This window comes from Eriocheir sinensis, chromosome 20, assembly GCF_024679095.1.
Source record: "Eriocheir sinensis breed Jianghai 21 chromosome 20, ASM2467909v1, whole genome shotgun sequence".
NCBI lineage: Eukaryota > Metazoa > Arthropoda > Malacostraca > Decapoda > Varunidae > Eriocheir > Eriocheir sinensis.
The window spans coordinates 15,560,909-15,579,357 of NC_066528.1; the positions used below are offsets into that span (position 1 = coordinate 15,560,909).

Sequence of the window (18,449 nt, forward strand, 5' to 3'; positions counted from 1 at the left end):
GGTTGGGTTGGGTTGGGTAGGTTAGGTTAGGTTAGGTTGGGTTGGGTTGGGTTGGGTAGGTTAGGTTGGGTTGGGTAGGTTAGGTTAGGTTAGGTTGGGTAGGTTAGGTTGGGTTGGGTTGGGTAGGTTAGGTTAGGTTAGGTTAGGTTGGGTTGGGTTGAGTAGCTTAAGTTAGGTTGGGTTGGGTAGGTTAGGGTAGGTTAGGTTAGGTTAGTTTAGGTTAGGTTGGGTTGGGTTGGGTAGCTTAAGTTAGGTTAGGTTGGGTTGGATAGGTTAAGTTAGGTTAAGTTGGGTTGGGTAGGTTAGGATTAGGTTAGGTTGGGTAGGTTAGGATTAGGTTAAGTTGGGTTGGGTAGGTTAAGTTAGGTTGATTATTATTGACCATTTGATTTTGTAATGTTTAGGGCAGAGCTGATTAAGCACAAAAGATCTGAAATTATCTTGAGGTAGAGAATAAAGATAAAACATAGATGGATAATTTACTGAGTGCAGCCAATCAAGGAAAACTGTCAATGATGCAGTCCCCTCGATCATAGTGGAAGACATTGATGTGGCCGCACTTAGCAATGTGACTTGTGGCAGAGAAGGGCGAGGGTCCACCAGCAGTCCCTAAACACACCTCCTGGGCCACCTCCTCCTCCAGCCCTGAAAACTGCCCCGCGTCCCCACTCAGCCAGCCCTTGACCACGAACCAGCCATTGTAGGTCAGGGAGCAGTCGAGGTCAATGTCCAGCATCCAGTAGGCCTCACCGTACCTTCAGGAGTTAGGAGGGAGTCAGGATTTGGGTGATGAAGAATAGTTAAGTTAATGGACGTGTGTGGTTGACATAATGAGCGGTAATTGAGTTTCTATAGTTGAGTGGTGAAGAATCCTTGTAATTGATCTGGTTGTTGATGGAATGAGTGGTGGGAGTGAGTTACCATTTTAACAGTGAAGGATAGTAAAGTTAATCTGGTTGTTGGTCGAATGAGAGATTGAAGTGAGTTACCATTTGAACAGTGAAGGATAGTAAAGTTAATTTGGTTGTTGACTGAATGAGTGACAGGAGTGATCGAGTTACTATTTGAGTGATGGGAGTGAGTTGATTATTACTGAACTGATTAAGACACATTAAAGGTAGTAATCTCCTTGTTACCCAGATGATCTTGTGTTGTGAGTTCCTATTTTAGCGGTGAAGAATAATAAAGTTAATCTGTTGTTGAAGGAATGAGAGTAGTAAAGTTAATTTGGTTGCTGACAGAATGAGTAACAGAAGTGAGTTTAAGGTAGTAATCTCCTTGTTACCCAAATGATCTTGTGTTGTGAGTAACCAGCCTGATGTAGAAGGCCTCCCAAACTCACTCAGCCAGGGGGGAACCTCTTTGGCCAACTGGTTAAGGAGTGACTTTCCCATCTAGCCAATCACAGGTTCGATTTCTGGCACCAGTAAAACCAATTCCAGGTCTGGATTAATTTCTGAAGTGTTTCGTGACATTCAGAGATCGTGTAGAGGTGTGATACAGTGAAATTCAGTGGCATTACACTTTGGCAATGCGCATTCATCTACATAGCTCTGTCTGAGGAGAGGGCAGACAGGAATAGATGTACAGCTTGGACTCACGTGTTTAGGGCCTGGTATCCATCTGAGCCAGGAACATTAGTGGTCCAGGCGGAGGGGCTGCCATGCGCTGGTTGACCCAAATGGAGACCTTGCCCCACCTCAGCCCCATGCCAGTCCAGGAAGTTGTCATTGACCCGCCAGTCATTGTAGCTGGAGTAGTGGGATGATGACCCCAGAGAACGCGTGGTGATGGGCAGGGAGCACAGGTCACTGCTTGCGTCACCACTGCAGGCTGGAAATACATACACAGAAAGGGATGCTTGTGTGGTGCAGTCAAATTATTATCCTACAAATGAAGATAGTCAAGTGTCATGGGTGATTGGTACCATTAAACAGTGTGAAACTTGAATTTGTGAAAGTTAAGGTATTGTACAGTGACTTCCCCGATGCTGAAAAGCCGTCCAGACCCACTTAGCTCTGTGGCACCTCCGTAGCTGACTGGTTAAAGTGGTGGCTTCCTGTCTGGCTGGTTCCTAGTGGCAAAAAATATTTCCCTCTATCTAGACTGGATCAATTTCTCATGTTATGTTATACCGAGATGCCTTGTGTTTATGATGGGAAGTGTCTCCCATTACACTGGTGGCAGGGGTGGGATCCTCTCCTGCTGCTGAGTTTCCACTGTGTTGGGGTGAGGAAGATGGGTGGCTCAGTCTCTCAGAGGAGTTGAAAATGTTAGATGAGTAACTTATTGAATAAACACAGAAATTGATCTGAATTAGAGGAGAAACTTGCATGTATAGTGACCAACCCAGTGTGGAAAAATGCAGCCCGTCCCATCTGTCTAGTCTAGTCACGGGTTCAATCCCTGGAGTCGGAACCTTATTTTCCGCCTCTCCAGACCAGATCACTCCCTCACACACCTGGCATGTCATCCGAGCCTCCCAGCAGGAACACATCTTGTCCCACCACAGTGTGTTGCTCGATGAACACCACCGTCCGCTGCACATCAGGGCCGTCCGTTGAGCCTGTGACTGTGCTGCCACCACTAGGGGTTGTGCTGGCAGCCGTGGTGGTGGTGGGGAAGGGTTCTATGAAGCACTGGCCTTCATTCCAGGTGAAGATGTTGATGTAGCCGCACCTGGGTTGTGGGAGGAAGAAGAGGAGTATAGAAGAAGTACAGAAGGATAGGAAGAAATAGGATGAAGAGAAAAAGGAGTTCACAGGAGAGGAAGAGAGGAAGGTGTAGAAGGGAGAGGAGAAAGAGGAGGAGCATAGAAGCGCAGGAGAGGAAGAAAGTGAAGGAGGAGAAGGAAAACGTAGCGGAAGATATGAAAGAAAGTGAAAGAGGAAGAGGAGAAAGAGAAGGAACAAGAAGTACAGGAGAAGGAGAAGGAGGAGGAAGAGAGGAAGGAGGTGAAGGAAGAGGAGAAAGAGGAGTAACAAGAAGTCCAGGAGAGGCAGAAAGTTGAGGAGGAGAAGGAGAAAGAGGAGGAAGAGAGGAAGGGAGAGGAGAAAGCAATTAGGTTCAGGTGTGAATTCATATCAGTGTAGAAATGTGATAACCAGTGCAGCAATACACTGAAGGTCTATAAATTGTACAGTATATTTGCTTATCATGTTTTTTTGCTTTTAATTCACGTGATCTTAGCAGGAGATATGTGAGGTGTTACTGTAGCTATAGTGGGTAATACTATAGGTTGGTATTATGACACTTTCGTTTCTCATATCAGCTATTTATAAATGTCAAAGAGGGGGTCAGTCGGGTTCTAATGAGTGTTTCTTCAGGTTCATGGTACAGAAGAAGGGTCATACTACAACCAGGGTCATAAAACTACTCCTGTAAATACCCACAGCTCATACACAAGCCTTGTCAAATATGTGTTCTTGGGCAGTGAAATGTCCTGTAATGTGATCCTATAGTCTGCAATGTGCTTATTTAAAAGTAAACACCTCTCACATCCGAGGCACCCTGAAATCACCTGAGGGAAGGGTTAGAAAAAGGAAATTCATGTTTTACGAAATTTGCAAAAGATAAAACTAATGAGTAGGCTTTGTTGTTTTGATATGTTTTTGCCGCAAGCTAATTCCTTTACTGCAAAAAAAAATTATCTTCAACCCTGACTGATGTTCTCGTTGCAGGATCCACACACCTCGCCTTGTGGTTTGTGGACGTGGATGGAGCAATGCCGCCCACCTGCCCTCCGCACCCCCCTTGATGGATGTCCAGCTCCCAGCCTGTGTAGCCGCCAGCGAACTCCAGCCACCCCTTCACCTCAAACCAGCCCCCTTCGTCTGTGTTGGTGCAGTCCATCTCAAAGTCCATCATCCAGTAGTCCTCGCCATAGCTGTGGAAGAGAGAAGGAAAGTGAGTTCATATGCTTGTGTAACTATTTCTTCTTCTTTTTATCTTCTTTTTCTTCTTCTGCTTCTTCGATTAACCCGGTAGCAACGACGGGCCAAATTTGTGGCTTTACCGTGTAGCAGCGACGGGCCAAATTTGTGGCTTTACCATGTAGCAGCGACGGGCCAAATTTGTGGCTTTACCGTGTAGCAGCGACGGGCCAAATTTGTGGCTTTACCGTGTAGCAGCGACGGGCCAAATTTGTGGCTTTACCGTGTAGCAGCAACGGGCCAAATTTGTGGCTTTACCGTGTAGCAGCGATGGGCCAAATTTGTGGCTTTACCGTGTAGCAGCGACGGGCCAAATTTGTGGCTTTACCGTGTAGCAGCGACGGGCCAAATTTGTGGCTTTACCGTGTAGCAGCGACGGGCCAAATTTGTGCCATGATATAAACCCCCCAAAATAGATGATACATAATCTGATCACAAATGCTTTGATATATATTATGAAATGGTTTGTGTGAGGGGTGATTTTTTCTCATTTTTCTTGCTTGGAGGGACCATTAAGAAACATGATCCCCGCTGCTATACTGGGTTAATGTCCTTATTCTGCTTCATGGGGTTGGATGGGTTTTGAGTCTCTCCCACTCCTGATCACAGACTCTCCTTTACTCTCCTGTTCTCCATTCTCTGTGACTATTTCTCTCTTAGGTATTCAATCATTGTTACCCACCTCCTCCTCCTCCTCCTCCTCCTCTTCTTCTTCTTCTTCCTTTTTCTTTCTCTCCTGCTTCTCCTCCTTTCCTCCTTTCTTTCTCCTCCTTTTCTCCTTGTCTTCCTTTCTCTCTCTTCCTCCTCCTCCTTTCCTTCTCCTCCTCCTCTTCCTTTCCCTCTCCTCTTTCTGTCTCTCTCCTTCTCTTCCTTTCCCTCACCTCCTCTTCCTTTCCCTCACCTCCTCTTCCTTTCCCTCACCTCCTCTTCCTTTCCCTCACCTCCTCTTCCTTTCCCTCTCCTCCTCCTCCTCTTCCTTTCCCTCTCCTCCTTTTCCTTTCCCTCATTTCCTCCCCCGCCTCCTCCTCCTTTCTCCTCTTCCTCCTTTCTCCTCCTCCTCCTCCTCCATACTCACACATTCAGCTCCTGGTAGCCATCAACACCTGGCTGGTTCGTGGTCCAGGCCATGGGTGAACCAGAGGCCGGGGTGCCCTGGTACAGCCCCTGGCCTGCCTCTGCGCCGAACCAGTCGAGGTGGTCATCGCCTTGCCTCCAGCCGTCGTACTTGGCGAAGTTTGCCGTTGACCCGAGGGACAGAAGGGTGAAGGGCAAGGCACAGGTGTCTGTCTCTGCCGGTGGGCCACACTCTGGAAGGATGGATGAGTGTGTGTGTGTGGGTAGATTAGGGTAGGAAGGAAGTATATTTGTGTGTGTGTTAGGGTATATAAGATGAGGAAGAAGGAATATTTAACCCCTTGACTGCGGATTTCCTACAAGAAGACATCACCAAGCTACAGGAGTGGAGCAAAAAGTGGCTGCTACAATTTAGTGAAGAAAAATGTAAAGTCCTGCACCTTGGGAGGAGAAATCCAGCATACCAATACCACATGGGAAACACTCCACTATCCACCACAGAGGCAGAGAAAGACCTGGGAGCATATGTTACCAGGTTACCAGTGAAGGGGAAATCCGTGCCAATTGCAGCGGACGAGTGAAGAAAAACCGAGATGGAAGATTGAAGAGTAGGAGAATGAGCATGAAGTACAGGCCAGGAAGTAAATCCCCAATCCCTGAGACTACTCCGAGCAAGACTCCATCCAGGCACCATTCACATTTTAACCCGGTAGCAGCGACGGGCCAAATTTGTGGCTTTACCGTGTAGCAGCGACGGGCCAAATTTGTGGCTTTACCGTGTAGCAGCGACGGGCCAAATTTGTGCCATGATATAAACCCCCCAAAATAGATGATGCATAAACTGATCACAAATGCTTTGATATATATTAAGAAATGGTTTGTGTGAGTGATGATTTTTTTCTCATTTTTCTCGCTTAGAGGGACCATTAAGAAACATGATCCCTGCTGCTACCGGGTTAAGCAACTCTTGGAAGAATCTATGAACTTGCTCAAACCACGTCCTTTATGTGCGTCCCCTCGGCCTCCTCCACCCAGCATATCAGCTAACATTAACAACCCAGTGAGGAGGTCGACTTAGGGGTAGCGTACCACTTGATCTAATAGCTAAGGTTGGCGATGTTTTGGGGTAGTATAAGATTTTCTGCAGTTAATTTCTCTACCAGTGAGATAATGGCTGCTTTCTCTACCTCTACTGCCTCCTCCTCCTCCTCCTCTCTTCCTCTTGCTTTTCTTTCCTCCTCCTCCTCTTCTTCCTTTCCTTCTCCTCCTCCACCTCTGCCTCCTCTTTCTCTCCCCATCTTTCTTTCCTCCTCCTTCTCCTCCTTTCCTCCTCTTCTTCCTTTCCTCCTCCTCCTCCTCCTCCTCTTCCTTACCCGGGTGTGTTTCCTCGTTAATTCCTCCCCTCAGGAACACATACTGGCTGTCATACACTTTTTTCTTCATGAAAATTACGGTTCTCTTGATAGGCGACTCGGTGGTGGAGGTGGTAGAGAATTCTGTGGAGTTGTTTGTGGTGTCGTCTGTGGTGTCTGTGGTGTCTGTGTAGTCTGTTGTGTCTGTGTAGTTTGTGGTGTCGTCTGTGGTGTCTGTGTAGTTTGTGGTGTCGTCTGTGGTGTCTGTGAAGTCTGTCGTGTCTGTGTAAGAATCTGTGGAGTAGTCTGTGGCTATGTCTGTCTCTGTGGTGGTTTCATATGAGGAGTAATAGTAGTCTGTTGTGGAGGAGTCTGTGTAGTCTGTGGTGGAGGCTCTATCTGTAGTGGAAGAGTCTGTGGAGTAGTTGGTAGTCATCGCTGTGTCTGTTGTGTCGTCAGTAGTAACCTCTGTGTCTGTGAAGTAGTCTGTGGTGGTTTCTGTGTCCGTGGTGGAGGCTGTTGTGCCGGAGGGGAAGGCAGTGTCAGTGGAGGTCTCTGAAGGCTCTGTGGTGACTTCCTCGGTGGTGGTGAAGACGTCCGTGGTGTTGGTTGACTCCAGAGGTCCTTGGCAACAGAGAGAGGAGGGCAGTGGTTAGGCACATCGGAAATATAATGTTTGTGGATGTGGTTGGTATTTTTGTGGTCTTGCTTTTTAATGCAGAGGAAAGAGCTCGAGTGCAGAACATCGGCACCACTACTACAAAAGCCAATGAGAGCTTCAGTTTGCTTCACATTCCAGCCAAGAGGAGAGAGACTTAAAGCTGTATTTCAGTGATCTTTTGTTTTAGTTACACGAGTTTTCTGAGTTTTCATTATAGTTTTCTTTTTTTTTTATGCCCCTGAACTGTCTCCTCTGCTGTAAAAAAGAAGTATATAATTACACACTCCCTTCTTTAGCACAACTAAGACTGTACGGCAATTTTAAAGAACTGTAGGAGTCTTTAAAGAGCAGTGTGATGATGACAAGGAAGAGAGATTTAAATTTGTATACACTTATTATTCTGCGGACGATGAGAAAGAAATTATTAAAATGTCCCTTATTGACGAGAGAGAGAGAGAGAGAGAGAGATGGGATAACATTGAAAAAGGCCTTTGTTCTGTATAGTGGATGAGTTAGTGATGGCTGTTGATGATGATGATGATGATGATGAGAGGTGGAAGGAGGACAATGAAAAAGGCCTTGTTCTATAGCAGATTATAATGATGATGATGATGAGGTTAACCCAGTAGCAGCGGGGATCACGTTTCTTAATGGTCCCTCTAAGCGAGAAAAATGAGAAAAAATCACCCCTCACACAAACCATTTCATAATACATATCAAAGCATTTGCGATCAGATTATGTATCATCTATTTTGGGGGGTTTATATCATGGCACAAATTTGGCCTGTCGCTGCTACACGGTAAAGCCACAAATTTAGCCTGTCGCTGCTACACGGTAAAGCCACAAATTTGGCCTGTCGCTGCTACACGGTAAAGCCACAAATTTAGCCTGTCGCTGCTACACGGTAAAGCCACAAATTTAGCCTGTCGCTGCTACACAGTAAAGCCACAAATTTAGCCTGTCGCTGCTACACGGTAAAGCCACAAATTTAGCCTGTCGCTGCTACACGGTAAAGCCACAAATTTGGCCTGTCGCTGCTACACGGTAAAGCCACAAATTTAGCCTGTCGCTGCTACACGGTAAAGCCACAAATTTGGCCTGTCGCTGCTACACGGTAAAGCCACAAATTTGGCCTGTCGCTGCTACACGGTAAAGCCACAAATTTAGCCTGTCGCTGCTACACGGTAAAGCCACAAATTTAGCCTGTCGCTGCTACACGGTAAAGCCACAAATTTAGCCTGTCGCTGCTACACGGTAAAGCCACAAATTTAGCCTGTCGCTGCTACACGGTAAAGCCACAAATTTGGCCTGTCGCTGCTACACGGTAAAGCCACAAATTTAGCCTGTCGCTGCTACCGGGTTAAGTTTATCTGGAAGGAGGACATTGAGAAACACCTTTGTTCTACAGCAGCGATGAGTAATGACGATGACCTCGCTTACAGATGACACGACTGACACTCACCACACCCGACGCAGTAGGCAACGAAGGGCACGGCAGTGTTGTTGATGGTGACCCGAGCTGTGCCGTCGACCTCCACAACCAGCGTCTCCTCCCACCCACCCACCACCTCCCAGTACTCACCCGGGGGCAGGCCTGAGGGTAAGTAGCAGCCGTTAGTAATACTAGTAGTGGTAGTAGTTCGTGAGTAGTTTTTATTTACAGCAAAGGAAGTACAAGTATATAGTTCAAGGGCAGAAAAAAAGGAGACAAAAAAAGCCAGCTAGTAAGTGAAGGAAGCAGTCCAAGGGCAAAAAAAAAAGGAAAATAATGAAAAAAAGCCCGCTGCTCAAATCACTACTCCTATTAAAAGCCCAAAGACATGATCATTAGAAGTAGTTAGTAGCAGTACCAGAAGTAATATCTTTCTGGTAAGGGAATGATAGCAACAGAGACCCCTATGTAGCATTTTCCCTGCTGTAATCTTTTCCACAAACCACTTTTCATCGTCAAAGTAGAAAGTTATTTAGATACATTTGACCCTCATTTGGCTAACCACTATTTCCTGGCTATCAAAATCTCCCGACCAATCAGCTCCCATAGCCTTGGAAGAGGGGGCGGGGCTACTCGGCTGACTTATGGCTATATTTCCTAAACATTTTGGCGTCTAAGCACACACAGTTAACGAGGCTTTCACAGGAGTTTTGAAAAATTTCCTGGGTGGTTTTTATGACATTGGTGGAGGCTTTGGTGGTCGTCCGTACCGTGAACCTCGAAACGCACTCATAACCTAATTGATCACCTTTATGGCCTTTGAAAATAATTGACGTGAGAGGCGGAGAAGCGTCGGAGAATACTGAACTTAGAGCATGGCAACTTATTTATTAAAGGGGGTATTGCACTGGGCAAATTTTCCGTAGATCTTCAGTCAAACCATGATTTCCGCTGGCGTGGTTCTCATTTGTTTCTTGTTATTGCTGCTGATGATGAGGGTGAGTAATACCGTCGTCCTTAGTGAAATCTACCGTAGCTTTGGAAGATCGTGGACGCGTCAGAAAACCACGGAAATATGAGAACCACACCAGCGGAAATCGTGGTTTGACTTAAGATCCACGGAAGGTTTGCCCAGTGTAATAGCCCCTTTAAGTGACAAGTTGTGGTCTGCATCTTACCTGTGTCAATGAGTTCATCCATGAGGCCGTCGGGACTCATGACAAAGAGGCCGATGGATCCCCTATTGAGCACCACCGCCCCCGAACTCACCACCTCAAACCTCGACCTGTTGGTATCGGCCACAGCATTGCGGAACTCCACCTGGGATAGGAAGCAAGCAGGGTCGGCAAAAAAGTATCGAACACCCTTGGGTCGATTGAATAAACTTTAGGGTTGATTTTCCATTCCAGTTGTATAAGGTGAGTAAATGTGTATGTGTGTGTGTGTGTGTGTGTGTGTGTGTGTGTGTGTGTGTGTGTGTCCAGGCTTGTGTTTGTGCATTTTTGAACATGTATAGTGGATGTGTGTGTGTGTGTGTGTGTGTGTGTGTGTGTGTGTGTGAAGAAGGTTGGGGGTGAAAACTTAAGACCTCTCTATCCAGAATTGACCCCTCTTTTGGGCACTCTATACTTTTTACTATATGCGAGCAACAGTTAGCAGGCTTTTTTTTTTTTTATCTTTTTGTTGCCCTTGAGTTTCTGTGCTGTAAAAAAAAATAAAAAAGCATCCTCTCACCATGTTAGCGATTGGTGACCAGCGATGCTCACACACCCAGCCGCCCTCACACCCCCCATCCATAGCGTTGGTGACGGGGAGGGTCGTGCCAGTGGTGGGGTCAGTCGGGGGTCCCTGGCTCGGGTCAGAGAAGGCGTAGCTGCTCATGACCCTCGCAGCACCGTAGTCGTCAGCAAGCATGAAAGCTGTTGCCATCTGGTACTCCCGTTGTGCCTCGTGAGTTAGCACCTCTGTGGAGTTTGAAAAGTGGAGTTACAAGTGGAGTTCCGAATGGCTCTGTCCTGGCACCCACACTACGTATTTCGGATTCACGTAAACATCGCAGCAGGTGGAAGAGACGTGCAGTTATGCCAGCCTGTTTGTGGATGATGCTGAGGTTATGAGTGGACAAGACTGAGAAAATATAAGGAATGAAGGTTGCCCCCAGCCTGACAGATTGAATGTACAAGGACGAATGTGAAAAGTACGACTGTTATCTTTAATTCATAGTGTGAGAAACAGAGACAGACACAGACACAGAGACAGAGACAAAGAGACAAAAACAGACAGAAACAGAGACAAAGACAGACACACAGGAACAGAGAAAAGCAGAAACACACAGACACACACACACCTGAATCATTGCTCCGCTGGGTAAGGTGACTGTCCACAAACACGAGAGCACTGCCCGGTGGAGCCATGGACAGCGAAGGGTCATATACCTCCTCAAGCTGCCAAAAGTCGTCTATGCCCATGGCCACCTGTTCCCCGTAGAGCTGCTCTGTTACCAAACCTGTGGGAAGGGATGATGCGAAATTGTCTTAAATATTTCTAAGCTGAGTCTGTCTTCATCATTGCTGCACGGTGTTTCATGATGCCAGATTGAACACAAGACTATCACTGCCGGTTTCGTCATCGTTTAATCTGCGTTCAGGATGATATTGGTTCCTGCAGGCTATTTATAATCTTCTAAGACTATTACATACAACAACTACTACTAATATTATCTCTACTACTACTACTACTCCTTCCCTTCCCATCCCATATCTTCCCTCTACCTCTCCTTCCACCTCTCCTTCTTCCCTTCTCATATCCTCTCTCTCCTTCTTCCCTTCCTATATCCTCCCTCTCCCTCTCCTCCCTCCTCTCCTTCCCTTCTCATATCCTCCCTCCTAGTCCGGGAAATGCCCAAAACTCCTATGAAAGCCTTGTCGAATATGTGAACTTGGGCGACAAAATGTTTAGTAATGCGCCCCTGAGTCTCACCGATGCTGTAATAGTCCTCAGGAAGAATGGCGTCGCCCGGGGCCACCACGTCCTGGTAGAGGAGGGCCGGGGTGTCGGGGGGGAAGCCGGCACTCTCGCTCAGGTTGGTCAGCTGGCTCTGGATTTCTTGTAGGTGCTGGAAATTGACATAAACTTAGATGCTCAGACGATGCCATACAGACCTTACGACCACTTCCTCAAGACACCTCTCCACCCGAAATTGATCTCCCTTTCGGCCACTCTTCACTTTTTTTTATTTTGTTGGAGCAGAAATTAGCGGGCCTTTTTTTCTACCCTTTTTTTTTTTGTTAGCCTTGAGCTGCTTCCTTGGCTATAAAAAAATGTATAGGTCTATATTCTTAAACATATCAGCCTCCCATTACGACTATTTTCCAAGGCCACAGAAGATTAATCAGGTTTCCACGGGCTGTACTACTACTACTACTACTACTACTACTACTACTGTCACAATCATTACCACCACAACCTCAGCTCACCTCAGGCCAGATATGTGAAGCAGCGTCAACCCTAAACCCTGCGACCCCATAGGAAAGCAGTTCATTGAGGTAATAGGCGATGATGAGCTGCAGCGGGTGCTTTCCTGTGGCTAGGTCAAGACGCCCCTCGAACCGACACTCCCTGACCTCGCTTGGGTCGTTGAAGGAGTTGACCAGACCTGTTAAGAGGGTATAGGGTTAAATTCTTTGTTCAACTCCGATGTACCCTGCTCATAGGAATATATCATAGTCACCCTTGCTGTGTTGTTAATGTATCCAGGAATGTCTTTCTATACGTAGTTATTGATATCTATATAGTCATTGAGTATGTCTTAAGGATCTGTCAGGTATCAGGTTAGGTAAGAATAGGTTAGGTTAGGTTAGGTTAGGTTAAATTAGGTCAGGTCAGATTAGGTCACATAGGTTAGGTTAGGTTACGTTAGGTTAGGTCAGGCTAGGTCACGTTAGGTCAAGTTAGGTTACGTTAGGTTAGGTTAGGTTAGGTCAGGTTAGGTCAGGCTAGGTCACATTAGGTCAGGTTAGGTTAGGTCAGGTTAGGTTACATTAGGTTAGGTTAGGTTAGGTCAGGTTATGTCAGGTTAGGTTAGGTTAGGTCAGGTCTGTAATCTTCTAAACCAGCTACTACCACTAATTCTCCCCCTACTACTGCTACTACTACTACTACTACTACTACTACTACTACTACTACCATTAGCAGAGACGCAGGTGCTGGAGAAGAAGTAAGGGTCATCGTAGGGAGGGAAGTCGCAGGCATCCGCATCATAGTAGCTTCCCGCAGAACCGTACCCCGCTGTGTGTTCCTCCACCATGTTGTTGATCACTGCGTCCACCACAACCCTGCAGTGCGTCAAGGGAGCTATTGGAAGGGTTGGGGTTGTTTGTCCAGCTTCCCTCTCCCTCTCCTCGCCTCTGTCTTCCCTTCCGATCCCATATCCTTCCTCTTCCTCGATCATCGATCTCCTTCCTCCTCTCCTTCTTCCCTTCCCATATCCTCCCAGTCCCTCTTCTTCCTCCTCTCCTTCTTCCCTTCCCATATCCTCCCAGTCCCTCTTCTTCCTCCTCTCCTTCTTCCCTTCCCATATCCTCCCAGTCCCTCTTCTTCCTCCTCTCCTTCTTCCCTTCCCATATCCCCCCTCTTCCTCTCCTCCTTTCCTTTCCATATTCTCCCTCTCCCTTTCCTTCCTCCTCTCCTTCTTCCCTTCCCATATCTTTCCTCTCCTTCCCTTCCCATATCCTCCCAATCCCTCTTCTTCCTCCTCTCCTTCTTCCCTTCCCATATCCTACCTCTCCTTCCCTTCCCATATCATCCCTCTCCTCCTTCCTCCTCTCATTCTTCCCTTCCCATAGCCTCCCTCTCCTCCTCCCTCTCTTCTTCCCTTCCCATATATCCTCCCTCCATTTCCTTCCTTCATCTCCTTCCTTTCCTTCCCCTTTCTTCCCTTGTACAGACATATTGGGAGGGTCAAACAGTTCCTCCTACCTTCTTCCTCTCCCTCTCCTTCCTCCTCTTCTTTTTCCATGCCTCCCTTCCCTTCCCTCCTTCTCTCTCCCTCTTAATCTTTCTATTGGCAGCCCTTGCTTGGTCTGTCTCCTCCTACCATACCAAAATAGGAAGCTAAAAAAAGAGTCTTGCATAGGGACAGAATGATACTGAGAAAGATGAGTTTAGGAGAGAAGTAGAGGGTGAAAAAGGAGAGAAAAAAAAACGGAGATCCTGAAATATATACGTACTAACTGTCGCATGGTTAAGATAGAGCGCTCCCACCTCACACCAGCCTTGCATAGGGACAGAATGATACAGAGAAAGATGAGTTAGGGAAAAAAAGTGGAGAGGGGAAAAGAAGAATGAAAACGGCAATCCTGAAATACATGGTAGCTGTAGAATGATTTAGAATGACATAGATAGACCACTCCCACCTCACACCAGCCTTGCATAGGGACAGAATGATAGAGAAAGATGAGTTAAGGGAAAGAAGTGGAGAGGGGAAAAGAAGAATGAAAACGGCAATCCTGAAATATGTGCTAGGTGTAGAATGACATAGATAGACCACTCCCACCTCACACCAGCCTTGCATAGGGACAGAATGATATAGAGAAAGACGAGTTAGGGAAAAAAGTGGAGAGGGGAAAAGAAGAATGAAAATGGCAATCCTGAAATACATGCTAGCTGTAGAATGATTTAGAATGACATAGATAGACCACTCCCATCTCACACCAGCCTTGCATAGGGACAGAATGATAGAGAAAGACGAGTTAGGGAAAGAAGTGAATGGCAAAAGAAGAAAACGGCAATCCTGAAATACATAGAATGATTTAGAATGATATAGATAGACCACTCGCATCTCCAGCCGCACAAACTCACCTAACACCCGCCTCGTTACACTGCCGCACCATGTCCACAAACTGATCTCTGGTGCCTGAGCGGGACTCCAATTCATAAGACACTGGCTGGTAGCGCTCGGTCCAGGAGTTGTACAAGGACACTGGGTGCTCTTGTGGAGGGGAAACCTGGGAGGGAAAGAGAGGATGCGTGAGCGAGAGACGGAATGTAAGAATGAGATTGAGGGAATGAGGGAATGAGGGAAGAGATGTAGAGAGACATTAGTGAAGAGGCAAGAGACAGACATGAGAGACAGAGACACAGAGACAGACACAGAGACAGACACAGAGACAGACACAGAGACAGACACAGAGAGAGACAGAGAGGAGATGGATTGTAGAAATGAGACGAAGTGAGGAAATCCAAAAAATGAGAGAGAAGGAGAAAGAAGGAATGCAAAATGGAGAGATGGAATATTGAAATGAGAGAGGAGAAGAGAGGAGGAATGTTAGAATGAGAGAGAGGGAATGCAGAAATGAGATAGAAGGAGAAAGGAGGACTGCAAATATAAGAAATGAAAGAGGTATAGAAAGGAGGAATGTATGATTGAGAAATGAAAGGTAGAAATGAGAAAGAGGAATGGAGAAAAAATATAAGAATGAGAGGGAATGAGAGAAAACGAATCTAAAAAGGAGAAAAGGAATGTAAAAATAAGATAGATGGAATATAGAAATGGAAGAGGAGAGAAAGAAAACAAAAATGAGAGATGGAATGAATGAGAGAATGAAGATGAGGTAGATATATAGAAAATGAGAGAAGATATATAGAAGAAATAAGGAGTTTTGTTGAGATAATAAAGAGATAAGTATGAGGTATTAATTCGAGTCCAATATATAAATTACCTTAACGCCTCAGAATCTCTCGGATACCAGAAAGAGTATGAGAGGTATAAGTTATAGGATCATATTTTAAAACATTTCACCACCCAACCTCACATACTCGACAAGGCTTTCGCAGTAGGATTTCTGGGTATTTCAATGGGTACTTTTATGGCCCTGGTGGTAGTTAGACAAAGCCTCTGTAACATGAACCTACAAAACCACACATTAGAACCTGATTAGTCTCTTTCTCGGTCTTTGGAAATACTTGATGTGAATGTTGATAGTAGATGTGAGTATTTCAATGGGTACTTTTATGGCCCTGGTGGTAGTTTGACAAAGCCTCTATAACATGAGCCTACAAAACCTCTCATTAGAATCCGCTTAACCTCTCTCTCGCCCCTTGGAAATACTTGATGTGAGACTCGGAGTATTTCAGTGGGTATATTTATGGCCCTGGTGGTAGTTAGACAAAGCCTCTATGACACGAACCTACAAAACCACTCATTAGGACCCACTTAACCTCTCTCTCGCCCCTTGAAAATACTTGATGTGAGACTCGGAGACATCTGATTATAGCCCTGGTGGTAGTAGTAAAGCCCTCTAACCTATAACATGAGCCTACAAAACCTTTCATCATTTACCTCTCCTAAGCGTTGGTCCGATACATGAATTACCTGAACGCCCCAGAATCCTTTAGGTGCCAGGAAGTCCTTACACTCCCTGGCGACGTCCTCCCACCGCCACTCAAAGAGGTGGACCAGAGTGTGGCCTGCCGGGAACACTGCCACATCTTCCCTCGCCCCCTCCCTTGCCCCCGCCACACTCAACACCACTGCCAACACCACACACCTGAAACAGTCGATATTTTTTTAGAGTAAAGGAAGTAGTAAGGTAAAAATAACAACAACAACAACAACAAAAACTCGTTAGGTATTGCTTCAGTACAGGAAATAGAACGAGAGGCCAAAAAAAGAGGGTCAGTTTTGGATGGATGGAAAATGGATGGAACGGTGAACGGATGCTCTCTTTACAGGTCACGGTTTATTATGCTGAACATGGAGACTTCCGCCTGGTCTCGTCCGTCGGTCTGTCCGTCACCATTACAAACGAGGAAAGTCTCAGAGCAGATCCTTGAAGCAGTCCCGCCTTCGCCTTGTAAGTACTACCATTTATTTGAGTCTGCTAAGCCTCATGATCTGTTTGCTTTCATTGGAGCAGCGTCTAGTGAGCCCTTATGTTCTTGTTTTTGTTTCTTACCCTTCAGCTGCCTCCCTTGTTGTAGAAAAAAAGTAACCATTCCCAGTGACCATAAGGGAGGGGGGAGCACTGCTGTGTTTGTTGGTGTGTCTTAAGGAATGACAAAAGAGCTGTCATCATTGAATGTTAAGTGTGGAATCCTTTCTGTAAAACACCCAGCAGTGAATGGGTACCAGGTATTAATCGGGGGTTGTGTCCCGTCTCCTTGGATCTGTTCCCTTCTCCTATAATTCCTTCCCCTTCTGTCTCTCTCCGGCATATGACCACAGATGTTGCGCCGACTAAACGAAACTTTCCAACTTTTCCTTTCTGTAAATCCACACACATAAATGCAGTTAACTACATTTTCCTTTTCCTTCCTGCCTAATATTACTGTGTGGCTGAAAATGATTGATGTTTAGTATTGACTCCAAGCCATTCATTTACATACTACATAACATTCATACAATTTGGCAAGGAGTGTGTGTATTATTTAATATTAATCACACCTCTGACCCTCAGCTGTGTGGGGTCATGGTGTTCCTCAGGGCGCACCATCCCTCTCTTCTATTGTTGGGGCACCAGAGCTCAGCCTACCATACAAGGGCCACAGAACAAATGGGAAGAATCAACACTTGTAATGCAGAAATATCCCACACACTGGCTGTCAGGTGAGTCCCGGAACACTTACATCAAGGGCGTCATGGCTGGTTCTAGTGGCACTGTGGGGCCCAGGGCAGCGCACACTCCTGTATTTTGGGAATATTTTTTTATCTCAGGCCTTGACACTTGTTGGTTCCCATGGGTTGTTTACCTTGTCTGTTAAGTAACAACATTGTGCAAGCCTCCTGTTTAGGCCTATCATTACTGGGCCAGAAATAACTGGTTTATAAGTAGCAGAGATATTTGCTAGGTGAATAATATGACCCCTGTGTTCAGAGCCAAGGTCACAGGGTGGAGCAAGGTCTGGTGTTACAGCCACAACCAGCCAGTCATGTGCAGTATTATTGTCTGGCAGTAGTGGCTTAGTGAAGGCTTACTGATGTTACTGCTGTCTCTCATTACTTGTTGTTATCCCTATGATCAGTTGCACAGGATCCTGCACTCAGGAAAATCCTGCAGTTCTGAAGGATCCTGTGAGTGCAAATGAAAATTAATGAGTCTCCTCAGCTTCCCCTCCAGCATTGCTTTACCGTGTCAAGTGATGCAACTCTGGTCCAGAGTGACTTGATGCAGATGCATCAACAATCCATCACATGGCTGGGCCACGGCAAAACTGGATCATTGTTGCAACACTTTTTACCCTGTCCTCTACTTTTTACTTTTATCTGACGAAGATTAAGGTTCTGAGGGGGGGGATGTGTGGGCCCTGCACCAACCAATTCAAATCAGGAATTATATTGACTACTGCTCATGGACAGGGACACAGAACTCCTACAAGGATATAATTGGCCTACTCTGCACTGGCAAAGGAAATGGTAAAACAAACAAATCCTCATAAGTAAGGTCAAGCACAGGACCAGCCAGATGAGCTGAAAATTTACAAATTATGGAATTCACAATGAAAATATGAGCTTTCATTATTTATACTTTTATTGATTCTTATATTTCTTGATAGACACTTACAACATAAAATGGAGGGTCTTGGTATATATACAAAGTATGTATAAGGTACTTCAGTTCAGTTATCTAGCACAGAGATAGATGTCTTATGCACCTTGTGAAGGGTTTGAGAAGCCACAAGTCTTTGCATTATATCTTAGGGAGATATTATAAACTTTTAACCTTCCTCAGTCTCTGCCCTCTTTATAGGCAACATGGGAACCCTTCAACTAATATGAGTCATAGAGTGAAAAGTTAAAAAATTATGCATGATAATCCTTCACCGAGGAGTGGTAAAAGGGGAGCAGGAAGAGTCGTCGTTGTTTTGGAATATACATAAAATAGTTTCTTTTTAATAGCTTCCCTCTACTCTGGCTACATAACCCTTAAAAATAGTGTGCCAATAATAATAATAATGATATACATTTTAAAATCCTACAGAATATCCAGTGAGAATCATT

The 18,449-nt window shown here is 45.7% G+C and overlaps 1 protein-coding gene across 2 annotated transcripts; it reads right to left on the minus strand.

Annotated features, from left to right (window-relative positions):
* Positions 1 to 466: 466 nt before the first annotated feature.
* LOC127001248 (uncharacterized) lies at positions 467 to 17,153 on the minus strand. Of its 2 annotated transcripts, none has more exons than XM_050865545.1 (16): positions 17,078 to 17,153; positions 15,825 to 15,999; positions 14,312 to 14,457; positions 12,638 to 12,786; positions 11,929 to 12,107; positions 11,432 to 11,567; positions 10,800 to 10,958; positions 10,187 to 10,416; positions 9,631 to 9,772; positions 8,483 to 8,614; positions 6,380 to 6,982; positions 5,008 to 5,239; positions 3,692 to 3,886; positions 2,462 to 2,679; positions 1,602 to 1,833; positions 467 to 755 (listed from the first exon to the last, which is right to left on the minus strand). In XM_050865545.1, the coding sequence occupies exons 1-16, from the start codon at positions 17,089 to 17,091 to the stop codon at positions 497 to 499; spliced, it is 3,201 nt and encodes a 1,066-aa protein (XP_050721502.1). In that variant the 5' UTR covers positions 17,092 to 17,153; the 3' UTR covers positions 467 to 496. The 2 variants fall into 2 exon arrangements, with proteins under 2 accessions (XP_050721502.1, XP_050721503.1); XM_050865546.1 differs by lacking the exon at positions 17,078 to 17,153 and adding an exon at positions 16,896 to 17,044.
* Positions 17,154 to 18,449: the final 1,296 nt, after the last annotated feature.

What these genes read in the sequence shown, in the direction of transcription:
- LOC127001248 (XM_050865545.1), bottom strand. An exon ending in TGCCTACTGCGTCGGGTGTG is followed by an intron (nt 6,983 to 8,482) that starts GTGAGTGTCAGT and finishes TCTGTTGCCAAG; the next exon opens with GACCTCTGGAGTCAACCAAC. An exon ending in TCCACAAACCACAAGGCGAG is followed by an intron (nt 2,680 to 3,691) that starts GTGTGTGGATCC and finishes CCCACAACCCAG; the next exon opens with GTGCGGCTACATCAACATCT.